Source organism: Geotrypetes seraphini, chromosome 5 (assembly GCF_902459505.1).
Source record: "Geotrypetes seraphini chromosome 5, aGeoSer1.1, whole genome shotgun sequence".
Lineage (NCBI taxonomy): Eukaryota > Metazoa > Chordata > Amphibia > Gymnophiona > Dermophiidae > Geotrypetes > Geotrypetes seraphini.
In genome coordinates, this window is record NC_047088.1 from 120,858,481 (window position 1) to 120,883,629 (window position 25,149).

At 44.3% G+C, this 25,149-nt stretch overlaps 1 protein-coding gene across 5 annotated transcripts in view; it reads right to left on the reverse strand.

Annotated features, from left to right (window-relative positions):
- The window catches only part of SH3BP4 (SH3 domain binding protein 4), a 241,357-nt gene that overhangs the window by 119,946 nt on the left and 96,262 nt on the right, over positions 1-25,149 (reverse strand). For all 5 annotated transcript variants that reach the window (XM_033944884.1, XM_033944883.1, XM_033944887.1 and 2 more), the window contains one exon: positions 20,588-22,941. In XM_033944884.1, the coding sequence (XP_033800775.1) occupies positions 20,588-22,941 (2,354 nt within the window). The remainder of the gene's footprint in view (positions 1-20,587; positions 22,942-25,149) is intronic.

Genomic DNA, 25,149 nt, shown 5'->3' on the forward strand with positions numbered 1-25,149 from the left:
TTGACATTTAATGAAAACTATTTCAGCGTTTTGTATATTCTAGCAAAAATGAGACCCAAAAATATAATCCAACATGCTTAACCCTTACTAGCATTATATAAACATTACACATCCTTATACCCCTATAAATAATCCTTCCCCCCTACCCCATATATAATACGAACCCTTGAAAGCACCCATTTAGTTTGGAAACTCAAAGACCCCTCTCAGGCCTTTAAATTCTTTTCCAAATTCAACCTTGTATCCCTTACAAATTACTACATGAATCAACTTCTCGTATGACACTACTGATTAATGATGTATAATATATATGAGATAATCTTTATTAACTTATCAATTTATCCCAAAATAAATTATTGCTCTGAAAATCTAAAAAATGATAACTCTATAAATAAATAACAAACCTTAAAAAGAGCCACAGAAACCCCCTTCCCGTCTCAGTATCATTCCAATACGTCCGCTAGGGGGCTCCGTAGATGACGTCACTCACATGTAGAGAATATGCTGCCTGCTTGTCCTGGAATAAGGGTATGTTACCAGTGTTTTTTCACGGGTCCTTTTATAAAAAGTTAAATAGTATTCTCACCAAATTTATTTGGCTAGGGAAAACTGCGAGATCTGCTCAGGCTGTATAAGGACAATAGAATTTTATTAGAAACATGGCAAACTTTAAAATATATTAATAATTTGATAAATATTCCGATTCATAAATCCATCTGTCAGTCCCTTTGGCTGAACTCCAAGATCCAAATTGGCAGGTTTAAGGTCATCTGGAAGCACTGGATGCAGGCAGGTATACGCACTTTAGATGATGTTATATCAGATGGTCAGCTGCTTGACTTTTCACAATTGCAACACAAATTTGGTCTTAATAAATCACAAAATTATACATGGCAGCAGTTGAAGCAGGCCATTCAGGAGGGGTTCCCTGACTGGAAAAATCTTAAGAATCTTAAGAATCAATATAGCTTGCCGGTCTTATGTTTTCAGGCGGACTTCCTGAGACACCAGGCCGTTCAGTGGTATAAATTAATATCTGGATTTTTGAATAAGAAACGAAAGACTGGTCTTCGTGACATTTGGAGCATTGAGATAAAGCAACAGATTACTGCATCTCAATGGTCACGAATTTGGACTTGGAGGATGAAATGTACGGTGTCTGCATCTATGAGACAAACATGGTTTTTCTTATTATATAGAGCTAATAGATGCTGGCACTGTCATCTCGAAGCTGGGATGTTGGATCATTTATTATACTATTGTCCCTTGATACTGAAATTTTGGAGATCTATTTGGGATCAAGTTAATAATTTATTAGAGAATCCAGTGGCATTATCATATACCACCATTTTATTTGGTACATTTATGAGAGCGAAGAGTCAACTATCTGTGAGAAATTACAAACTTCTTTTTATAACAGGGGTTGCCATGCAGCTTATTTTAAAAAATTGGAAAAATTTGGATAGATTAAATTACACATTCTAGTGGGAATCCCTCTGTTATATTTTCAAAATGGAGCGATTAATGGCCTTTCAGAAATTACAAGAAATTACAAGAAATTTATGGATGTTTGGGAACCATTAACTAAATACTGTAAGCATTGATCTCCTTAGATATCCCTTTAAACATACACATCCAGGGCGGGAGGGCGGGGGTGGGAGGTACATTTTGGAATTGGTTTAGGGGGGATGTTTTGATTTTTCTTGAAGGTATTTATTTATTGATTAGTAGGTGGAAGGGTGGGGAGAAATAATTTTATTTTTTATAAATTTTTGTAAGTATTATTTGCTTTAATTTGAATATTCTATGTAAGTTTATTAATTACTAGCTGATGCCCTGGCGTTGCACGGGTATTTAATTATAGCAATAACACAGTAAATGGATTGAAATAAAGATACTTTATAGTGGTGAATGAAATTATTTTTTTACAGCTTTATAAAAAGTACAATAATCAAATTATAATGTGAAATATTTGACAAAATGAATACAATACAACTAACACAAAACTTGATTATAAACAACAATTTTAGTTTCACCTCCAGGAGCAAGAACATATAAATTCTTGGGTGAACCCACCCTTGATCAAGCAACATAGAGTTGTCCATGGGAAAAACAGGGGGATCTTAAATCCACTCCACAGTATGTAATAGTCTGTCCCTGTGATTTGTTGATTGTGATAGAGAATGCAAGTTTCACTGGAATTTGCAATCTCTTAAACTGAAAAGGAAGATCTGTTGGAATAAGTGGCATCCAAAAGTTTCAATATTGATTTAAACAACTCAATATGTGGAAACTCAGGTTGAAAAGAAACTCCATGCAGTTTGTTCCCGGTTCAGAATGGAACCTGTGTTCCTAGTTCAGGATATGTGAGTACTCATGTAATGTAATAACATTATGAACTGGGGTGCATGAAGGAAACAGTTACAAACACAGTTAGAACATACAAACTCTATATGTATGGTGTCCGTGGTAGAATAGAAATGATGTCCCTAGTGGTTATAGTGTCATAGAAAGTGTTTTATAGTTGGAATTACTGTGAGAATGGCAGCTCCATTGACATGAATGGGTGAAATCAGATTTTCTGTTTGTAGCGCCGCCCACGTGTGCAGGTGGGCCGCGAGACCCCCAGAACATATCACCCCAGGTAGTGAGGGATCTGCATACCAAGTTTTGGTCAAATCGGTCAAGCCAGTTTTGAATTACAGTGAGAATGGCAGGTTTTTACATTTTTTCCATTGACATGAATGGGTGAAATAAGATTTTGTTTGTAGCTCCGCCCACGTGTGCAGGTGGGCCGCGAGACCCCCAGAACATATCACCCCAGGTAGTGAGAGATCTGCATACCAAGTTACATTCAAATCGGTCAAGTCGTTTTTGAATTACTGTGAGAATGGCAGCTTTTTACCATTTTTTCCATTGACATGAATGGTGAAATAAGATTTTCTGTTTGTAGCTCCGCCCACGTGTGCAGGTGGGCCGCGAGACCCCCAGAACATATCACCCCAGGTAGTGAGGGATCTGCATACCAAGTTACGTTCAAATCGGTCAAGTCGTTTTTGAATTATTGTGAGAATGGCAGCTTTTTACATTTTTTCCATTGACATGAATGGGTGAAATCCGATTTTATGTTTGTAGCTCCGCCCACGTGTGCAGGTGGGCCGCGAGACCCCCAGAACATATCACCCCAGGTAGTGAGGGATCTGCATACCAAGTTTCGTTCAAATCGGTCAAGCCGTTTTTGAATTACTGTGAGAATGGCAGCTTTTTACATTTTTTCCATTGACATGAATGGGTGAAATGTGAATTTGTTTGTAGCTCCGCCCACGTGTGCAGGTGGGCCGCGAGACCCCCAGAACATATCACCCCAGGTAGTGAGGGATCTGCATACCAAGTTTCGTTCAAATCGGTCAAGCCGTTTTTGCGTGATCGCGGCACATACACACACACATACATACATACACACATACATACCTCCGATTTTATATATACAGTGGTGCCTCACACAACGAACTTAATTGGTTCCAGGAGCAAGTTTGTTATGTGAAACGTTCGTTATGTGAAACGCGTTTTCCCATAAGAATACATGTAAAACAAAATAATTCGTTCTGCAGCATAAAATATGCTAAGATGACATAAAAAAAGATAAATTTTTGGTTATTATTTTTATTTAGATACATCTAAAAACACACATTTTTTAAATTTAAAGACAGACTAAGTAGAGTCTACCAAATCTTGCACATCTTCATCCATTTTCTGCTTTTTGGCCGATGGTTTCATGAAAAAACCTGTCCAAAGTCGTTTGTTTTCCTCTTTTCTCCAACATCTGCCGGAAATAACGGACAAGAGTATCGGAGTAAAGATCGTTGATCCTGTTTGCTTCAGCTGAATCCGGATAGTGGGCATTGGTAAACTCCTGAACTGCTTTCCATTTGACCAGGATGTTCTTGATGTCAGCACTTGGGATTGGTTGATTGTTTGATTGTTGCTCCTCGTCATCAGATGACGCTTCCCTTTGAGCATTGTCTGTTGCTGGACCAGAAGTGCTTGGAGCTCTTCAGTTGTCAGCTCTTCTTCGTGTTCCTCAATAAGCTCCTCTACATCCTCTTCCTCTACCTCTAATTCCAACCTTTGGGCCCTGTGATTGATGTCCTTCACCACTTCTGTGTCATCAACTACTGCTTCTTCCTGGGTCCACGAAGGCACAAGCATTCTTCCAAGCAGAACTTAGGGTCCCTTTGTGACACTTCTTCCCAGGCCTTCTGTATGAGTCGTATTGCCATAGAGGACATCAAATTTCTCCTTCCAAAACTTTCGGACAGTCATAATTGTCTCCACCAAACTCGCATTCTTCTAACACCTTATTAAAGAGGGCTCTAGTGTAGAGTTTTTTAAAGTTCGCAATAACTTGCTGATCCATTGGCTGAATAATGGATGTGGTGTTTGGTGGCAAATACTGCACCTTGATAAAAGGATAATTTTCCTGCAATATTTCCTCTAGGTCTTTTGGGTGAGCAGGGGGCATTGTCAAGTATCAGAAGGGCTTTGAGCGGCAGTTCTTTTTCCAGCAAGAATTTCTTCACGGCAGGAGCAAAGATTTCCAGAATCCATTCGTTGAAGATAACTTGGGTCACCCAGGCTTTTTGATTGGACTTCAATGGACGGGCAGTTTTGACTTAATAACGTTATTTTTCTTGAAAATTCTTGGATTTTCAGAGTGATAAACCAATAGAGGTTTGATCTTGAGGTCTCCGCTAGCATTAGACGAAAACATAAGGGTAAGTCTGTCCTTCATGGCTTTGTGTCCTGGCAATTTCTTCTCCTCTTTGTAATGAAGGTTCTGCTCGGCATTCTTTTCCAGAAAAGACCGTTTCATCGGCATTTGAACACTTGTTGTGGCAGTATCCTTCATCCTTAATACATTTTTGAAAGTTAATAGAGAACTTTTCTGCTTCTTTCTTGTCAGCACTGCCAGCCTCACCATGCATAGTAACGCTGTGGATTCCCACACCTTTTCTTAAATCTAAAAAACCACCCCCTGCTGGCTTTGAATTCTTCTTCATTAGCTTGATTGCTGCTACTTCCAGGGACGTTTTTCTTTAGATCCTCATAAATTCTCTTGGCTTTGTGACAGATAATATCTTGGGTTGTTACGTCACCTTTCACCTGCCTGTCCTTAATCCAAATTGCTATATAGCCTCTCCATTTCCTCGTGGATTGAAGACCTATGTTTTTCATGAAATAGTTTTGATACTCCTTTGGCTACTTTGGCTGATTTGATTGCATCCTTATTTGTCAAAATGGTGCAAATGGTGGTCTTGCTGAGGCCAAACTCTTTGACGAGGTCACACTGTTTTACCCCACATTCACTCCTTCTAATTATTTCCCGTTTAATTTCAACAGAAATCACCTTCCTGCTTTTTTTTAGAAGCCATGCTTACTGTTTAAACAATAATTTTACTGTGAGAGAGGGCAGAGTCTCAGCGGCAAAAACTGGGACTTAAATCACCTTCCTGCTTTCTTTAGAAGCCATGCTTACTGTTTAAACAATAATTTTACTGTGAGAGAGGGCAGAGTCTCAGCGGCAAAAACTGGGACTTAAATCACCTTCCTGCTTTCTTTAGAAGCCATGCTTACTGTTTAAACAATAATTTTTCTGTGAGAGAGGGCAGAGTCTCAGCGGCAAAAACTGTTCGTTTTTTTTTTTTTTTTCCTAGCATCGGGAAGCGGCGAGAGTAGCTCCGCCCCCCCCAACGCATCAACAGTAGGCGCCGGGCCCCTTCAGTCCGCCACTGCAACAGGGAGCCAGGCGGAGAGAGGGCAGTTAAGCGCGGTGCCTGCGCGAAAGGATGCAGCTCGGGCGACTTCGGCGACTTCGTTGTGTGAAACGAAGTTCGTTGTGGGGAGCAACGACATTAAGTTCGTTGTGCGCAGCGTTCGCTGTGCGAGGCGTCCCGTTATGCGAGGCACCACTGTATAGAAGAAAAATAGATTGTGCACATCTGTAGTTTAAAAATTGAATAAAGAATTTAAAAAAATTAAAATAAAAAAAGGGAGACAAAATTTTTTTCAGATATATTAGTGAAAGGAGGAAGATGAAAAAATGAAATTACTAAACTAAAAGATGCTGGGAACCGATATGTGGAGAGTGATGAGTAAAAAGCAAACATGCTAAACAAATACTTCTGTTCTGTGTTCACGGAAGAAAATCCTGGAGAAGGACCAAGATTGTCTGCCAAAGTAATGCGAGGAAAAATGGTAGTAGATTATGCGCTGTTCACGGAGGAAAGGGTTTATGTGCAATTTGAAAAAACTGAAGGTGGACAAAGCGATGGGACCGGACGGGATCCATCCCAGGATACTCAGGGAGCTCAGAGAGGTTCTGGTGGGTCCTATTAAAGACTTGTTCAACAAATCTCTGGAGATGGAAGTGGTTCCTGGGGATTGGAAGAGAGCGGTTAATGGAACATAAGAACATAAGCAGTGTCTCTGCTGGGTTAGACCAGAGGTCCATCATGCCCAGTAGTCGCTCACGAGGAAGGAAAGGTGAGTAGAGGAGTCCCTCATGGTTCGGTGCTGGGGCCGATCCTGTTCAATATGTTTGTGAGTGATGTTGCTGGGGAGGAAGCTGAAGCTGAAGCTGAGAACAGGGAGGATAGCCTTTTCAGAGATCCTGTCAGTACCAAGAGCAGATGCAAAGAGGCAGACCGAGCTGCAAGCAACAAATGGATGGCTGAGGCGATGGTGTGACGAGGAAGGTTTCCTCTTTGTACGGAACTGGTCAAACTTCCTGGGGAAAAACAAGCTCTACAGGAGAGACGGACTGCATTTGAGCACGGCTGGGACGAGGATGCTGGCACGTAACATCCAGACCTGCATAGACATGACTTTAAACTGATAACAAGGGGAAAGCCGATAGTCGATCTGACCTCGACACACCGGACCACAGTATCAAGCAAGGATACTGAAACAGGAAATGTCGATAGTGGACTAGAGACAAAATGGACACTTTATGGACATAAACCCAAAGATGCAGCACAGGGACCCGAGAGGCAACTAGAAATAAAGAGCAAGACAAGGAGGAAACAGCAGGACCAGAGGGCTATCAAAGAACAAAAAAACGGGCAGAGAACGGGATAGACACACCACAGGAAGGCAAACGTGAGGAGACCAGCTGGAGCAACAAATCAAGAGTAGATCCAAAAGAAAAGGTAACAAACTGGGACTTAAATTGCCTTTATACAAATGCTAGGAGCCTAAGGACTAAAATGGGGGAGCTAGAAGTTATAGCCGGAAATAAGGACATAGACATAATAGGAATCACAGAGACATGGTGGACAGAGGACAACAAATGGGATGTGGCCCTTCCAGGGTATAAACTCTACAGGAAGGACAGAGCACACAAAAAGGGGGGAGGAATAGCACTGTATATAAAGGACTCCATTCCTTCTTCCAGAACAGAAACAACAATAAGGGCAGACAGTCTGGAGTCACTATGGGTTAAGTTAACAGGAGGGGAAGGAGCTGACATCAAATTGGGATTGTACTATCGCCCACCAGGACAGTCAGAAGCAAACGACCTGGAACTGGAGGCCGAACTGAGGCAGGTGTGCAAAAGTGGAAGGGTGGCAGTTATGGGGGATTTCAACTATCCGGGAATAGACTGGGACATTGGGCACTCAAACTGCACGAGAGAAACTAAATTCCTAGAGGCGATAAGGGACTGTTTCATGGAGCAGCTGGTCACAGAACCAACGCGAGGGGATGCTACTCTAGACCTAATTCTCAACGGGCTAGAAGGACCCGCAAAGGAAGTGGTGGTAATAGCACCATTAGGGAACAGTGATCACAACATGATCCAGTACAAATTAAACATGGGAACATCAAAGGTGAAAAGAACCAAAACGACAGCACTCAACTTCAGAAAGGGAAACTACATGGACATGAGGAAAATGGTAGGAAAAAAGCTCAGCAGCAACTCAGGGAAGGTGAAGACCGTAAAGGAAGCCTGGACACTGCTTAAAGGCATAGTGCTCGAGGCACAAGACCTGTGCGTCCCCATGGTTTAGGAAAGGGTGCAAAAAAAATCGAACTAGAAACCCAGCATGGATAAACTACTGCGGTTAAAAGGCGATAAGCGACAAGAAATCATCCTTCAGAAATGGAAAAAAGGATCCAACAAAGGAAAACCAGGGAGAGCACAAAAGACACCAGAAAGAATGTCATAGAGAGGTCAGGAGGGCAAAGAGAGAATACGAGGAAAGACTGGCAGGAGAAGCAAGAAACTTCAAACCCTTCTTCAGGTATGTGAAAGGGAAACAACCAGCCAGAGAGGAAGTGGGACCATTGGACGACGGAGACAAGAAAGGAGCGATAAAGGAGGAAAAAGAGATAGCTGAAAGGTTAAACAAATTCTTCTCGTCAGTCTTCACCAGAGAGGACACATCCAATATCCCAGAACCCGAGGTGATTATAAACGGAGAACACGACAAAAGGCTGGTACAACTAGAGGTAAGCAAAGAGGATGTCCTCAGACAGATAGACAGACTAAAGAGCGACAAATCACCAGGCCCGGACGGCATCCACCCAAGGGTACTAAAAGAACTGAGAAACAAAATAGCAGAGACACTTCGCCAAATATGTAACCTCTCCCTAAAAACTGGGGAGATCCCAGAGGACTGGAAAATAGCAAATGTCACGCCCATCTTTAAGAAGGGATCAAGGGGTGACCCGGGAAACTACAGGCCTGTGAGCTTGACCTCGGTTCCTGGAAAGATGATGGAAGCAATGGTAAAGGACACAATCTGCGAACACATAGAAATCAATGGACAACTGAAGGCGAGCCAGCATGGCTTCTGCAAGGGAAGGTCGTGCCTCACGAACTTGCTGTACTTCTTTGAGGGAATAAACAGTCAGATGGATAAGGGTGAATCCATAGACATCATTTACCTAGACTTCCAAAAAGCCTTCAACAAGGTACCTCACGAACGACTACTTAAAAAACTGTGGAACCACGGGGTGCAAGGGGATATCTACCGATGGATCAAACACTGGCTAGCGGGCAGGAAACAGAGGGTTGGAGTCAAAGGCCAATACTCAGATTGGCAATGGGTCATGAGCGAAGTTCCGCAGGGGTCGGTGCTGGGACCTCTACTATTCAATATATTTATTAACGATCTGGAGACGGGGACAAAATATGAGGTTATCAAATTTGCTGATGACACCAAACTCTGCAGCAGGGTTAGAAACACGGAAGACTGCGAAGACCTACAAAGGGACCTAACGAGACTGGGAAAAAAAGTGGCAAATGAGTTTTAACGTAGAGAAATGCAAGGTCATGCATGTAGGGAAAAAGAACCCGATGTTCAACTACAAAATGGGGGGAACACTGCTAGGGGTGAGTAACCTGGAAAGGGACCTGGGGGTGATGGTCGACTCATCACTGAAACCATCGGCGCAATGTGCGACAGCCTCAAAGAAAACAAACAGAATGCTGGGCATCATCAAAAAGGGTATCACAACCCGGACGAAGGAAGTCATCATGCCGCTGTATCGTGCAATGATGCGCCCGCACCTGGAGTACTGTGTTCAATACTGGTCGCCGTACCTCAAAAAGGACATGGCGGTACTCGAGGGAGTGCAGAGGAGGGCGACTAAGCTGATGAAAGGTATGGAAAATTTTCCATACGCTGACAGATTAATAATGCTGGGGCTGTTCTCCCTGGAGAAGAGGAGACTTAGAGGGGACATGATAGAAACCTTCAAAATCCTTAAGGGCATAGAGAGAGTAAATAAGGACAGATTCTTCAAACTGAGAGGAGCCACAAGCACTAGGGGTCACTCGGAGAAATTGAAAGGGGACAGGTTTAGAACAAATGCTAGAAAATTCTTTTTTACGCAGAGGGTTGTGGACACATGGAACGCGCTTCCGGAGGAAGTGATAGGCCAGAACTCTGTACAGGGATTCAAGAAGGGTTTGGATAAGTTCCTGGAGGATAAAGGGATAGAGGGGTACAGATAGAACTTGAGGTAGGTTATAGAAGTGGTCAGAAACCACTTCACAGGTCACAGACCTGATGGGCCGCCGCGGGAGCGGACCGCTGGGCGAGATGGACCTCGGTCTGACCCAGTGGAGGCAACTTCTCATGTTCTTATGTTCTTAAGGGTTTGCCTTTTTGCGGATGATACCAAGATTTGTAACAGAGTAGACACCGAAGAGGGAGTAGAAAATATGAAAAAGCATCTGCAAAAGTTAGAGAAATGGTCTAATGCCTGGCAACTAAAATTCAATGCAAAGAAATGCAGAGTAATGCATTTGGGGATTAATAATCGGAAGGAACTGTATATGCTGGGAGGTGAGAGACTGATATGCGCGAACGGGGAGAGGGACCTTGGGGTGATAGTGCCCAAAGATCTAAAGGAAAAAAAAAACTGTGACAAGGGAGTGGCTACTGCCAGAAGGATGCTGGGCTATATAAAGAGAGGCGTAGCCAGTAGAAGGAAGAAGGTGTTGATGGAGTATTGTGTTCAGTTTTGGAGACCGTATCTGGTGAAGGACGTAAGAAGACTTGAAGTGGTCTAGAGGAGGGTGATAAAAATGACAGGAGGTTTGCACCAGAAGACGTATGAGGAGAGACTGGAAGCCCTGAATATGTATACCCTAGAGCAGGGGTCTGCAACCTTTAAGACATAAAGAGCCACTTGGACCCGTTTTCGAAAAGAAAAAAAAACTTGGAGCCGCAAAACCATTATAAAACAAATCTAACACTGCATATATTGTTTCTTATCTTAATGCTATATACAGGATCACTAAATTGAAAATAAAATCATTTTTCCTACCTTTGCTATTTGGTGATTTCATGAGTCTCTGGTTGCACTTTCTTCTTCTGACTGTGCATCCAATCTTTCTTCCTTTCTTTCAGCCTCCTGTATGTTTCCTCTCCTCCAGACCTCATTCTCTCCCCCAACTTTTTCTTTCTGTCTCCCTGTTCCCCCTTCTTTCTGTCTCCGTGCCGTCCCCCAAGCCACTCGGTTTGCTGCCACCGTAATCGGGGAACAGCCCCCAAGCCACCGCCGTCCCAAGCTTTCCCTGCAGAAGTGTTGTGCTGACCAGCATTCCGCTCCCTGACGTCAATTCTGACGTAGGAGAGGAAGTTCCGGGCCAACAAGGCATTTCTCCTCATTCCATCCAGCCTGAGCCCCATCTCTCCTTGATCCAGCATTTCCCTTCTGTGTCTGTCAGAATTACCATTCCACCCATCACCCTTCTTTGTGTCCATCTCACCTATATCCCTATCTCACCACTTTTTCAGAATCTTCATTTGTCTCTGTCCTTATCTTTACGCCATGTTCACCATTTGCCCTTTCAATGTCTTTATCTCCCCCCACACACTTTTTCAGCATTACTTCTATGTCTCTATTTCACCTCCTCTTCATGTCCCCTCTGTATCTCTATCCTTATTCAGTAGGTCCTGCTTACCCTTTCTCTTCTTTGTGTCACTATCTCCATTTTCAGCTTTCCCCCCCTTTTCCTTTGTTACTGCACCCTGTAGCTAGAATCTTTCCACCCTCCCTCCACTCCGGCCCAGCCCAGTATGAAAGATTTCCTTTTGTTTCCCTCCCCTCTCTCTTTCTCTTCTCCTCCCTCACCCACGAGTCCTGCATCTGGCCCTCTCCCTTCTACCTGCACCTGGCAACACCCCCCTGCTCCGCGGCTCTCTTCAGCAACTCGTCAGCAGCGGTGATCAAGACAAGCTGCCGACATCGAGGCCTTCCCTCTACGAGTCCCGCCTTTGTGGAAAAAGGAAGTTGAAACAAGCGGGACTCGCAGAGGGTAGGCCCCGACGTCAGAAGCTTGTGTCCATCGCTGCTGCTGAGTTGCCGAAGAGAGCCGCGGAGCAGGGGATGTGGCCGGAAGCAGGTAGAAGGGAGAGGGAGATAGGAAGGCTGTAGATCTCCGGAGCATGACACCGACCGCGGCCAGGATGATTTCTTTTTCAGGCACCTTACAAGTCCAGCGTCGTGGGGGAAATAGCCATGCTGAGCAGTGAGCTCAGCACTACACAGATGAAAGCCTTGCTTGCTGATTGGTCCGGCGGGGCTATTTCCCGCCGCGACGCCGGACTTAAGCTGCATGCCTGCGTGACACACTACCGGAGCCGCAGCAAAGGTGGAAAAGAGCCGCATGCGGCTCTGGAGCCGCAGGTTGCCGACCCCCGCCCTAGAGGAAAGGAGGGACAGGGGAGATATGATTCAGAAGTTCAAATACTTGAAGGGTATTAACGCAGAACAAAATATTTTCCAGAGATAGGAAAATGGTAAAACCAGAGGACATAATTTGAGGTTGAGGGGTGGTAGATTCAAGAACAATGTTAGGAAATTCTACTTTTCGGAGAGGGTGGTGAATGACTGGAATGCGCTCCCGAGAGAAGTGGTGGAGAGGAAAACGGTGACGGAGTTCAAAGAAGCGTGGGATGAACACAGAGGATCTAGAATTGGAAAGGATAGTAAATATTGAAGAATTAAGACCAGTACTGGGCAGACCTGCACAGTCTGTGTCTGTATATGGCCTTTTGGATGAGGATGGGTGGGCAGGGCTTCAATGTCTGGAAGGGTGTAGATGGGCTGGAGTGAGATTTGACGGAAACTTTGGCAGTTGGAACCCAAGCACAGTACCAGGTAGAGCTTTGGATTCTTGCCCAGAAATAGCTAAGAAGAAAAAGTTTAAATTTAAAAAATTTAAATTGAATCAGGTTGGGCAGACTGGATGGACCATTTGGGTCTTTGTTTTTTTTCAAACACTGTAAACATAATAACATAGTAGATGACAGCAGATAAAGACCCAAGAAAAAAACCTGCACATTTGCAGAGGAATTACAATTCAACTATTTCAAAAGTTTCTCAAAGAGATAAGCTTTTAACAATTTCCTAAAATTTAAATAGGAATTAGAATTTGAGATCAAATTATTAAACCTCTTATTTCAAAGGGCTGCTTGATAAGCAAGAATTCTATTGAAAAATTGCTTATAGGGGGAGGAGTTAAGATGGCGGCAGCGTGAAGCTTGCGATTACACCAGCGGTCCGGGACAGTTTCTTTACTTACGCCGTGATGCCTCATTCTAAACGGAAGGGTAGCGTCCAAGCCGAGCCCTCTGTGGCCCGGACGTCTACACCCGTTCAGCGTTCTATCCTGGACTTCGCTGCAGCTTCGTTTGGCCCCGTAACTCCAGGAGGTAGTCTCGGGCTCTCTCCGGCCGGAAGAGCGGCTGGGGATTTCGGGCAGGAGGTTTCTCTCTCCCCTCCGGAGCCTGCTCCGCCCCCGCACCCTGCTCAACTCGCGGCCCGAATGGATGCTTCCTCTGCGGAAGTGAACGCTGGGGAGACCCCGTTTCAGGGGCTCGGAGTCGCAAGAATAGGAGGAGAGCAGGGGGAAGTGAGAGCCAGTATTGTTACTGGCTCTGGAACAGCAAAAGCGGAGGCGATTACTCTCGAGAAGATTTGGGATTCTCTCGAGAGACTAAACATCCAGGCAGCCAGATCTTCACGTGATCTGACAACTCTTGTAAGCACTGTGGACACTTTGGGGAAATCCTTGGAGAAAACTAAAGATGAATTTTCAACGGAGATAAAAGAGGTTAAGGACAATGTGGTAAATTTTCAAGCTATAACCAATAATTTGATAAAGGAAAGAATAATTTTGAGTAAAAAAATTGAACAAATAGAAAATTACAACCGAAGACTGAATTTGCGTCTTTTGAACTTTCCGAAGGCCTTGGAGGTTACACCTATAGATATGTGGAAAAGGTATTTAATTGAAGTATTAAAGTTTTCCCCTGAACATATACCTCCACTTAACAGAATTTACTATTTGCCGAAAAAGAAAATTGAAGGAACCGACCCAGGTGTAGAGGAACGTTTGACAATAGACGCTATAAATGTTACTGAATTATTAGAAACTACACTTTCCGAAACTATAGAGAGAGCCACAATGTTCATATCTTTTGTTTTCGAACAAGATATGAATGCAATTATGCGTTTATATTTCCGAAATCCTCAACAAATGTTTCTAGGAAAGAAAGTATGGATTTTTCCAGACGTCACGAGAACAACGCAGGAGCGAAGAAAATTATTCTTAGCAATGAGAGTAGAGACTTTGACCCTTGGAGCGACATTCTTATTAGCATATCCATGCAAATGTTTAATTAAATACCAAGGTGTTAAATATGTCTATTATGCACCAGAACAGTTACGCACCTTTTTAGATTTAAAGAATCTTGCTGCCCGGAATGTTTAAGAGTAGGAAGAAAAGAGGGGGTTAAAGACTGTTAAGCCTTTCAAGAATACAATTATTACTTATGTTTGTTATCTCTTCAATATATTCATCTCCTCTCCCTCCAGAGTTAGTGGTCTAAGAAAGAATGAAATTTTCCTGATAGTAGAAATTGTGATTTTATTTAATTTGTTTCTTTTCTGTTTTACTTGTACAAGAGGAATATTCTTGTGAATTATGTAAAATTTCAATAAATAAATAAATAAGAATTTAAAAAAAAAAGAAAAATTGCTTAAAAAGACAACACTTTACTGAGGGGAAAACAAAAAACCTGGAATCACAAGCAAAGCATCTTCTGTTAACAAATTTGAAATGATCAACAATATAGGTAGGTATTAAGCCGTAGATGACTCTACTTTGCGTTTCATGGGCTGCGGGGCATCCGCGTACGTACGTGCATAAGTCATTATTTCCAGGCCCCAAAAACAAGATGGCCGCTCCAACAGGCTAGTCACCCTTTTTTGTCATCTTAGTACACAAGGGAAACACTAAACTGGCCAATCCCACCTCTCCGGTCCGAATTTGCAAAACACGTGGCACAAGGATGCTCCTGAGGTGAAAATTTACACAATCCTGGCATGAATTTGGGGTAGAAGAGTTCAAGGACTCCATCCCAACTAGTTTTGACACAGAAATTGCAGTTTTGGAAGTGCTAGGATCTTTTGAAAAAAGATCGCTAAAAAACCAAGCCGGCTGCCATCAAGATTTTCACGCTCCCCCCCCCCAAAAAAAAACCCCAAACTTGCTAAATAAAAAAATGGCGTATTTAGGATTTTTAAGGTGGAGTAACACTGAGAAACATTCAGAAACTTGGAAAAACCTGTTTTCAGACAAACCCTTCCCCCCCACCACCTCACAGGCTCTAACAGCCTTACTCAGTCCTTTACAGTAGCTGGAAAAGAGAAGAATCACTGCCTCATGCTGGAAATGCCTCTTCAACACTGATCTTCAGGCTGCCAATGTCTGACCATATCCCCAACCTCAAGGACTGAGGAACACGCTAACAGAAGGGAAGAGGTGAAAAATGCAGCTGGCACACTGTGAGACACCACTGAGCCTCCTATGGATGCCTAACATTCTGCTCTCAAACCCCTGCTCAGCAGTAGGTGAGGATTAAAAGTGGGGATGGCCCCAAGCTCCAAAATACTTGTGCAGGCTAGCTAACAGGTACCACCTGGGATCGGCCTATCAGCTGCAGACTGCAGTCTGCTTCTTCTCTATGTAGACAGAGCTGAAACCAAGGTGAAAGCTTTGAGCACTAAAATACCGAATAAAAATTGAAAACACCAAATAAAATAAGAAAAAGGGGAGAGCAGAACAGAAACACTTCTGGCTCGCATGCAAGAAGGGAAAAACTGCAGGTGGTAGTAAGAACATAAGAACATAAGAAGTTGCCTCCGCTGAGGCAGACCAGAGGTCCATCTCGCCAGCGGTCCGCTCCCGCGGCGGCCCATCAGGCCCATTGCCTGAGCAATGGTCCCAGACTATCCCTATAACCTACCGCTACTCTTATCTGTACCCTCAATTCCTTTATCCTCTAGGAACCTATCCAAACCTTCTTTGAAGCCTTGTAACGTGCTCCGGCCTATCACAGCCTCTGGAAGCGCGTTCCATGTGTCCACCACCCTCTGGGTGAAAAAGAACTTTCTGGCATTTGTTTTAAACCTGTCTCCTTTTAATTTTTCCGAGTGCCCCCTTGTACTTGTGGTTCCCCGTAATCTGAAAAATCTGTCCCTGTCTACTTTTTTCTATACCCTTCAGGATCTTGAAGGTTTCTATCATGTCTCCTCTAAGTCTCCGCTTTTCCAGGGAGAACAGCCCCAGCTTTTTCAGTCTGTCAGTATATGAGAGGTTTTCCATACCTCTTATCAGTTTAGTTGCTCTTCTCTGGACTCCCTCAAGTACCCGCCATGTCCTTTTTGAGGTACGGCGACCAATATTGGACACAGTACTCCAGATGCGGTCGCACCATTGCATGATACAGTGGCAGGATGACCTCCTTTGTCCTGGTCGTGATACCCTTCTTAATGATACCCTGGTAAATTAGGAGGATCACAGAAAAAATCCAGAGTGGATTCCTTCACGCGACCATAGGGAGATAACCCGCTTGTCCAGAATGACCCACCTATTGCACTAGAATAAATTCATGTAAACCGTTCTGAGCTCTCCTGGGAGAACGGTATAGAAAATGGAATAAATAAATAAATAAAAATACCTTACTCCTAGGGGTTTGACTGACTGTGTCTTTCTACTTGAGCTCACACCACACTCTTCAGAGCTAAGCCTGCTGGTCTTTCAATCCCCCCATCTCCTACAACTCCTAGGACTTTAGTCTATGGGTTTCCATCTGTGACTGAAACCTGACCCTAGGCTGACTTTCTGGGGATTCAGAGGACTCCTTTATCTATTAACACTCTGTTCCACCTCCCTATAGTCTCTGATAACAGCCCTTAAGTGTTACGCTACATAGCAGCTGACTGGGGGAATTCTGTGCAAAATATTTGAAAATTCTGCATTGTTTGCTTTGTAGTGTTTTTACACAATTTCTTCATCATAAGGCCTGAAATTTCCTCCTGCCTTTTCTCTCCACAGGCTCCAAACTCCTCAGTTCTCTCTCCATCTAAACTCCAGCATGATCCCTAATTCTGCCCCCAAAGTATTCTCCTGCTCCACACTTCTCATTCTTCCTCCCTAAAACATACACCCCACCTCTCATTATTTCTCTTCCTCTTCTCAGCTATCATTCTATCTTTCCCATCCTTCACATGGCATACCCTCAAGCTTGATTTCCCCATACAGTAGCAGAGTCTTTGCTTTTCAGCCCCCACTCCAACAGCACACACTCAGCTTTCACTGAACCCCCTCTCCTCATGAACTCCATGGTACACTCACCTTACTCTGCCCTCTCTCAACCTCTCCATGGTACACATCTTGTTTTGCCACCCTCCCTCAAGGCACTCTCAACTTTCTCTTCCTATCTCCCCTCCCCATCAGTGGCATATCTAGCATATGTGACACCCGGGGCCCATCATTTTTTTACACCCCCACCCATCTGTACAAAAAACATGATTTTTAGTAACAAGCCACACGTTACACCTGAGTACCTAGGAAAAGGCAGCATCTTACATATGCAATGAGCAGTACATCAATACACCCATTGTAAAACTAAACAAGCCAGACTAGTACAGATCAATCCTGCAGTCAATCCTAACAAAAAACCATGTCTTTCGAACACACAGAACACAGAAAACACCTTCGCCTAGTATGGAATATGTCATCACAAACTAACCCCTCCCCCTTTTACAAAACTGTAGTGTGGATTTTAGCCATGGTGGTAACAGCTCTGACGCTCATAGAATTCTGAGCATCAGAGCTGCTACCACCATGGCTGGTGCTAAAAAAACACTTCCACGGTTTTGTAAAAGGGGGGATAAAATAGAAATACATAGACAAAGGTTAAATTGAACCAGTAAGAAGCTGGATTCTGCATACAGTACTCCACAGAAACAGTGACACATGTCTCCTAAAGCAATAAATAAATAGAAAATGTTTTTCTACCTTTGTCTTCTGTGGTTTCTGCTTTCCTCATCTTCTTGTAACTCTTCCTTCCATCCACTGTCTGCCCGTCTCTTCCCCTATATGGCATCTTCTTTCCTTCTATGCCCCTTCCAGAAACTGTATGCCTCCCCCTTCCATCTTTCCTTTCACCCCCATTGGTCTGGCATCTCTCTCCTCTCCTTCCCTCTCCCACACCTCTCCTCTACAATCTCTTTCCCTTTTTTCCCTCATTTTCCTTTTCAATTTATTTTCTGTATCTGTCTAGATTACGTTCTTACTACCCTCTCATCATGTCCTTTTTTACTGTCTACTTAAAGCTTGCCACCTCTTTCCCCTCACCCCTCCAGTGTTTCCCTAACTCAATCCTTTTCTCCCTATCATGTGCCCTCCTTTTATTTATCCCCTCCTTCCATCATGTACCCTCTTTCTCCAACCTTTCCATCTAGTACCTTCTCCTCTCTCTGTCCACTTCCATCCAGTGTCTGCTCCCCTCTTTCTCTCCTCCCATTTCCTTCCTGCATTTGCTCCCTTATCTCTCCCATCTGCACTTCCATTCAGCATAGGCTCCCCACTACCATCAAATGTCTGCCCTTTCTCTCGCCATCCACCCCTCTTCAATCAGCTTCTGCCCCCTTTCTCTCCCTCCAATATTCTTCCCCCTTATGTCTCTCCCCTTCTGTGTATATCAATTCTATCAGCACCACCCTTCCATACCACCCTGCCCCCTTTCTTTCCCTCCACCACTCTTCCATTTCAGCAATCCTGCTCCTTTCCCTCCCTTCATGCAGCAAGGTCCCACAATGATTGTAGCTGCTGGCTGTCAGTCCACCCCACTCCGACGTACTTGCTCTGGAGCGGACTCAGCAGCCACATGCTGGAAGGTCCCGCGATGACTCATCTGCTGACTCTGCTCCAGAAGAAGTAAGTTACGTCGGAGGAGGTGGACCCGGCAGACGCAGGGAGTTGTGGCAAAGTCCCACAATGACTGCATCTGCCGGGTCCACCCCCTCCGACGTAACTTACTTCTTCCGGAGCAGAGTCAGCAGATGAGTCAGCGCAGGACCTTCCTGCACCTCAGCACAGCTGCCGACTCTGCTGCAGAGAAAGTAAGTCAGAGGTAACGTGACTATTTATTTTTTTCATCAAAAGGGGACATCTATTAATTGACTTGTGTATCCTTTCTTTCATTTCTTTCTCTCTGCACTCAGACCCAACAATTGGCCATTTCTATTCCCTCCCTCCTTCCTTCTCATGTCCTTAGTGCCCCCAGTGCCTCCATCCCGTGTCCACAGTGCCCCCAGTGCCCCTGTCCTGTGTCCTTAGTGCCCCCAGTGCCTTCGTCCCATGTCTATAGTGCCCCCCAGTGCCTCCATCCTGTGTCCTTAGTTCCCCCAGTGCCTCTATCCCATGTCTTTAGTGCCCCCAGTGCCTCCTTCCCGTGTCCATAGTACCCCCAGGTGCCTCCTTCCCGTGTCCATGGTGCCCCCAGTGCCTCCGTCCCGTGTCCATGGTGCCCCCAGTGCCTCCGTCCCGTGTCCATGGTGCCCCCATGCCTCTGTCCTGTGTCCATGGTGCCCCCAGTGCCTCCGTCCCGTGTCCATGGTGCCCCCAGTGCCTCCTTCCCGTGTCCACGGTGCCCCCAGTGCCTCCGTCCCGTGTCCATGGTGCCCCCAGTGCCTCCTTCCCGTGTCCATAATGCCCCCAGTTCCTCCGTCCCATGTCCATGGTGCCCCCAGTGCCTCTGTCCCGTGTCCATGGTGCCCCCAGTGCCTTCTTCTTATGTCCCCCCACTACCTTCCGGAAAATGCACGTCTCCCCTTCCTTTCTCCCGGTCCGCGCCTGCAATCTTAACTCCCCCCGCCGACAAGAAGTCTTTCCGATGTCAATTCTGACGTTGGAGAGGACGTTCCAGGCCACCCAATCACTGCCTGGCTGGCCCGGAACGTCCTCTCAGACGTCAGAATTGACGTCGGAAAGACTTCTTGTCGGCTGGGGTTGGTAGGATAGTTGTGGCACGGTTGGGGGAAAGGAAGGGCAGGAGGACCCGGACCTGGCCGGCTGTGCACCCCCCAAAGCCGTGCACCCGGAGCGGAACGGCCTCCCCCTTGGTACGCCACTGCTCCCCAAGGCACACTTGTGTCTCTCTTCCCCCTACCACCCTCCTAATGGCACACTCAGCAGGCATCATCTATTCTCTCCCTATTCCCCAAGAGAGATTTTGTGACAAGAGGAGGAGGAAGTGAACATCTGCCAGTTCCTCCTTGTCCTTGACCTAGATCTGTGGTTCGCATGCAGGTCTAAGCTGGCGGAGGAGGAGGAAGAAATGGGATGTGCAACTTTTCACTTCCTCCTCCTAACATGCAATCTCTGGAGAGGAGCAGGATAGAGCATCTGTTGCTGGCAGATTTGCAGATGTTCTGCCAGAAAATTCTAGACAAATTCTGTGCTACACAGTTGTACAGAATTCCCCCAGGAATATATGCCACCCCTCCTCTGTCTGCTCTTCAACTATATGGAAAGTGCCATGGTGGTTAGACAAATTTTCACTGTTTTATGGGCTTTTAAAATCTATGCATAACAACCCACTTACCAGTCATGTTTTACCCCTAAATTTCAAAGGATAGTGATTTAAAATTTGAGACTATTACTTTCTAGCAATGAAGAGACAATTCAATGCGTAACACATGAATGTTGGGCACTTACCATCATTAATTCCTTTTGAAAAGATTTGCGATTCATATTCTCCAAGTTATTACTGTCTTCCTTCAACTTTTCTAGCACAGAGGCCACTCGCTCAGACTCACTATCCAGTTGTGACCGACAAAAGTAGGCAAGTGGCAAGTTCACATAACCTAAAGCATCAGCAAATGATCTCCAACTACAGATGTTCTCCATTAGCAAGGTTCTTACTGAAGCATAGATATAAGTCAGAAACTTGCAAGGCCTCAGGATCTGCTCCAGAAGAGTGCCTGTAGTGAGATCTGGCCCAGAGAAGAAGCTTGGCTTGCTTTTCCCCATGATCAGCACATTTTTATTGTGTACAAGGCCTATTTTACCTTGATAGTATCCAATGTACCACTCCTTGGTCCACAGCTGACCTTTCAGTTTAATCTTCTCTTCGCTCAGTACTACAATGGCATCCCCCTTTTTATATTCCAACAAGTAACAGTTCTTACTTTGTCGTACAACTGTCTTCAAAAGCTTTCCATACTTTAGGTTTGCAACAGGACAATCCCGAAAGGTTGGGTATTTCCAGGTGACGGTTAGAGGAGATAAAATGATCTTTCCCACTTCATTCTTTTTAAGGAATCTTCTCTGGCCAAGGTTCTTGAGGCCAGTTTTTGAAGGGGGCTGTGGAGTCTGCACACAGAACTGAGTTAAGACATCCTCATCATGATCCTTAACTTGTATCCTCAGCGTAAAATCTGAAAGCATGTTAGGGGTGTGACAGTTTATGTGAAAGATAAGACAACTGACCTTACCCAGCTTCATCTGGAACCCACGCACTATTCTGGTTTGTTCACTTGCTCTGACCTCACAGTTAATCATGTTGGAATACATATAAACCTTTAGATCTTGTGGTCTAGCCAACTCAAATTGGTGCTTACCCCACAGTTGTAAGGCTATTGATGCTGACTTATGATCCTGCCATGCAACTTCATTAACAAGCAAGGTCTTTGGTGCACAATCATGTCCAAAGATAGTCACTACTGTTTTAAAAGAAGGATGGATGTGTTTTGGGCCATAGACCCCCATGGTGAATTTTTTACTGATATAATCCCACACAGTTGAAGAATACACTAAATTCTGTGCTTGTGCTACAGCTGCCAAATACATGCAAGGCCCCAGATTATCAAGCTGAGCTTGTATTGTATCTCCATAACAATGAGTCTTTGGCACTGGGGAATAAGGACCTTCTATTGTATCACTCCGTAGACACATAATCCCCACGCTGCTCTTACTTAGGGTATCATTTTTTACTTCTGCTGATACTTTCATCTTTAAGGTAATTAAACTCTTTACTTCCATATTGCTCAGCTTAATTTCTAGCACTGGGCTAATGGTGATAGATCTGTCACTGTTAAGTTCCAGAGGAGGGTCTAAAACAGCTTTCATTGAAATTTGCTGCACTTCCCCAATTAACACATGTCCTTCTGGTATATGAATGCTGATGTTGGTATTTGGGAGCTGGATAGCTCCTCCAAAACTGTCCAATTTACACACAATGTTAGTCTCTACAGGTTGTGTTTGACCCCAGCCAGGGTTCTGCCCAAGCAAATTTAAGTCATGGCAAGACCTAGTTAGTTTCCTGTGGTTCAGCCAAGCAGTTCTGAAGTCATCTCTGCTCTGGAACTCGTCAGGGGTAGGAGATTTCAATCCAGAGGAAAACCCAAATAAAGCTGAGTTCTCTGATTTTGCTTGAAGAACTGAGAGCTCAGAAAGGCTATAGGAACGTTTGTTTCTAAAATATGGATTGTCTTCTTTGGTGGCTTGATCAGACTTCAGTTTGGAATATGAAAGGTCCTCATTAAGGCAGCTGCCTATCTTGTTAGCAGAACTAAGCTCTGTGTATGAGGGAGCTAATGGGTCAAATAAATCTACTGGAGTCTTAAGGAGGTACTCATTATTATGTGAAGGTATGGCTGAAAGTTTACTATTGAGAAAAGGATTTGTCTGTATTCCATTAAAGAATGGATTATTATGGTATGTTTTGGCAGTGCTTGTCTTTACCACATCCGCCCAGTCCCCAAGAAAATCCAACTCTTTGACAAAGCTGTCTGGACTATCAATCAAGCTGTCTATCATGCCACTGTCACTCAAAGAAGAGTATCTATGATTCAGAGGTTGAACATAGGCAGATGGTATGTAGCCCATCTCAGTGGTATTATGTGCATACCACCAGTCCCCTCCAGATGAGTCTAGAACATATAGGTAATCCCCTTTGGAAAATTTTAAAGTGGTAAAATTTGATGGGCAATAGTCTTTGATGGCTATAACTTCTTTCACGTTTCCAAGGGATGTGCAATTGTCTATTAGTAAGGCACTGGGTGAAGGCACTGCAATGCAAACAAAAAAGCCTTTGTTAAATAAGGTATACAGTTTTCAAGCATGGTTATTTCAGTTATTGAGCTCAGTGAAACAACTCATGGCTGCAAAAAAACCCAGAGAAACTACAAAAATAATTCAGTAAAAGAAAATGGGGGAAAGAGGCAAAAATTAAAAACAGGTCTCTAGTAGTTTTAATTCTTAGCAATGCGTGCAAACCTTATAACCTGAGGGAATAGATGCTAGAATTTCCAAAGTTGGAGATCTAAATTCTAATCTAAGCTTGGATCCACAATATAAACTTTGGAGTTATCAAGTTTCTTCATTTGTGCTTTAAACTAAAGGGTAAGCTTACACACACACACAGAGAACATAAGAACTCACAAACACATCTGAGGCAGACACTATTAAACTTGTTCATATATGCAAAAAGCGAACAGGTATATAAAACAGACATAATCCATAATTACCGTATTTTTGGCTCCATAAGACGCACCTGGCCATAAGACGCACCCTAAATTTAGAGGAGGAAAACAAGAAAAAAAACAATTCTGAACCAAATTCTCCCTGCCAGGCTCTGTAACCAATCCCATACTCCTTGTCAAGCTCTGCACTTTGTCCTAGTGGTAGGCCAGGACAGTGCGGGCAGGGACAAGGCACAGAGCAGGCAGGCCTAGTGGCAGGTAGGTAGGCCTAATGGCAGGCAGGCTGGCATAGTGGCAGATAGGCAGGCCTAGTGGCAGGCAGGCTGGCCTAGTGACAGGCAGGTCTATTGGCAGGCAGGCTGACCTAGTGGCAGGCAGGCCTAGTGGCCTAGTGACAGACAGGCAGGTCCCATACCCCCCCATGTACCCTCCCAGTACCTTAAATCATCCCCCCATCCCCCCTACATACCCCCAATACCTTTTTTAATCATACCCCCCCTCCCCATATCTTTAAAAATCCCTCCCTCCCTAGATGGCTGTCTTGTATTTTAAAATCCCTTCCTCTCTCGCTGTTTCCTCTTATTTCCCAGCCAGCAGCACAGAGGTCAGAAGAGTGTGGAGGTCAGGAGCAAAGCTTTCTGCGCTCCCACTTGGATCTACATTGCTTTCTGAATGGCTACAATCAGTTCTCATGAGTCCAGCCATTCAGAAAGCAGGTCAGGCCCAAGTGGGAGCACGGAAAGCTTTGCTTCTGACCTCCGCGCCACTGGCTGGGAAATAGGAGGAGACAGCTAGCGAGGGAGGGATCATGCTGGACCACCAGGTTATTTGTAACAAGGTACCATAGCGGGTGAACGGCGGGCCGGCAGGGTTGGGGTTTAAAAAAGGTGTGGTGGCGATAGGTGTGCAGGGGGTGGGGTGTTTTACAAAGGTGCAGCAGGTGGGTGTCAGTGCAGCGGCGGGAGGGGTGTTTTTAAACGGTACGGGGGGTAAATTTTTTGTACCTACGCTACATAAGACACACCAAGATTTCCACCCACTTTTGGGTGGGGAAAAAAATGCGTGTTATGGAGCGAAAAATACAGTAATCAAATCAAAGTTTAAAAAAATTGAACTATATTCAATTTTATTTCAATGATTTACACACCATTTTACTACTAATTACTACAAATATTTATAGTACTACTAGATGTAAGGAGTGCTGTACACAACACATGAGAGAGAATTCATTGTATTCAGACAGCTCATGCTCAACAGACTTTACAGTCTATCCAAGATAGACAGGAAACAAGAAAATATTAAGAATAGGGGGGATCGACTTGTTGGAGGCATAGCGTTATATGTTAAGGAGGGCCTTGAATCAAGTGGACTAAAAATTTTACAGAAACCAAAACACACCTTAAAATATCTATGGGTAGAAATTCCATTTGTAACGTGGAAAAGGATAATGATAGACTGTAATATCGTCCACCTGACCAGGATGCTGAAATGTTATCAGAAATCAGGAAGGTGAACAAACTGGGTAGCACAATAATAATAGGTGATTTCAACTATCCTGATACTGACTGGGAGATAAAATTCCTTGATGAAATCAAGGACTTCTTTATGGGGTAGCTGGTACAGGAACTGAAAAAAGGTGAAGCAATTCTAGACCTAATTTTTAATGGAGCGAATGAAATGGTGCGGAAGATATTATTCACTAGGCCCAGTGATCTTCAGGTCAGTTTCACTGCAACAGGAACTGCCCCAAAGAACTCAGGCACCATTAGAGGAGTGGAATATGTCAGGGTCAGT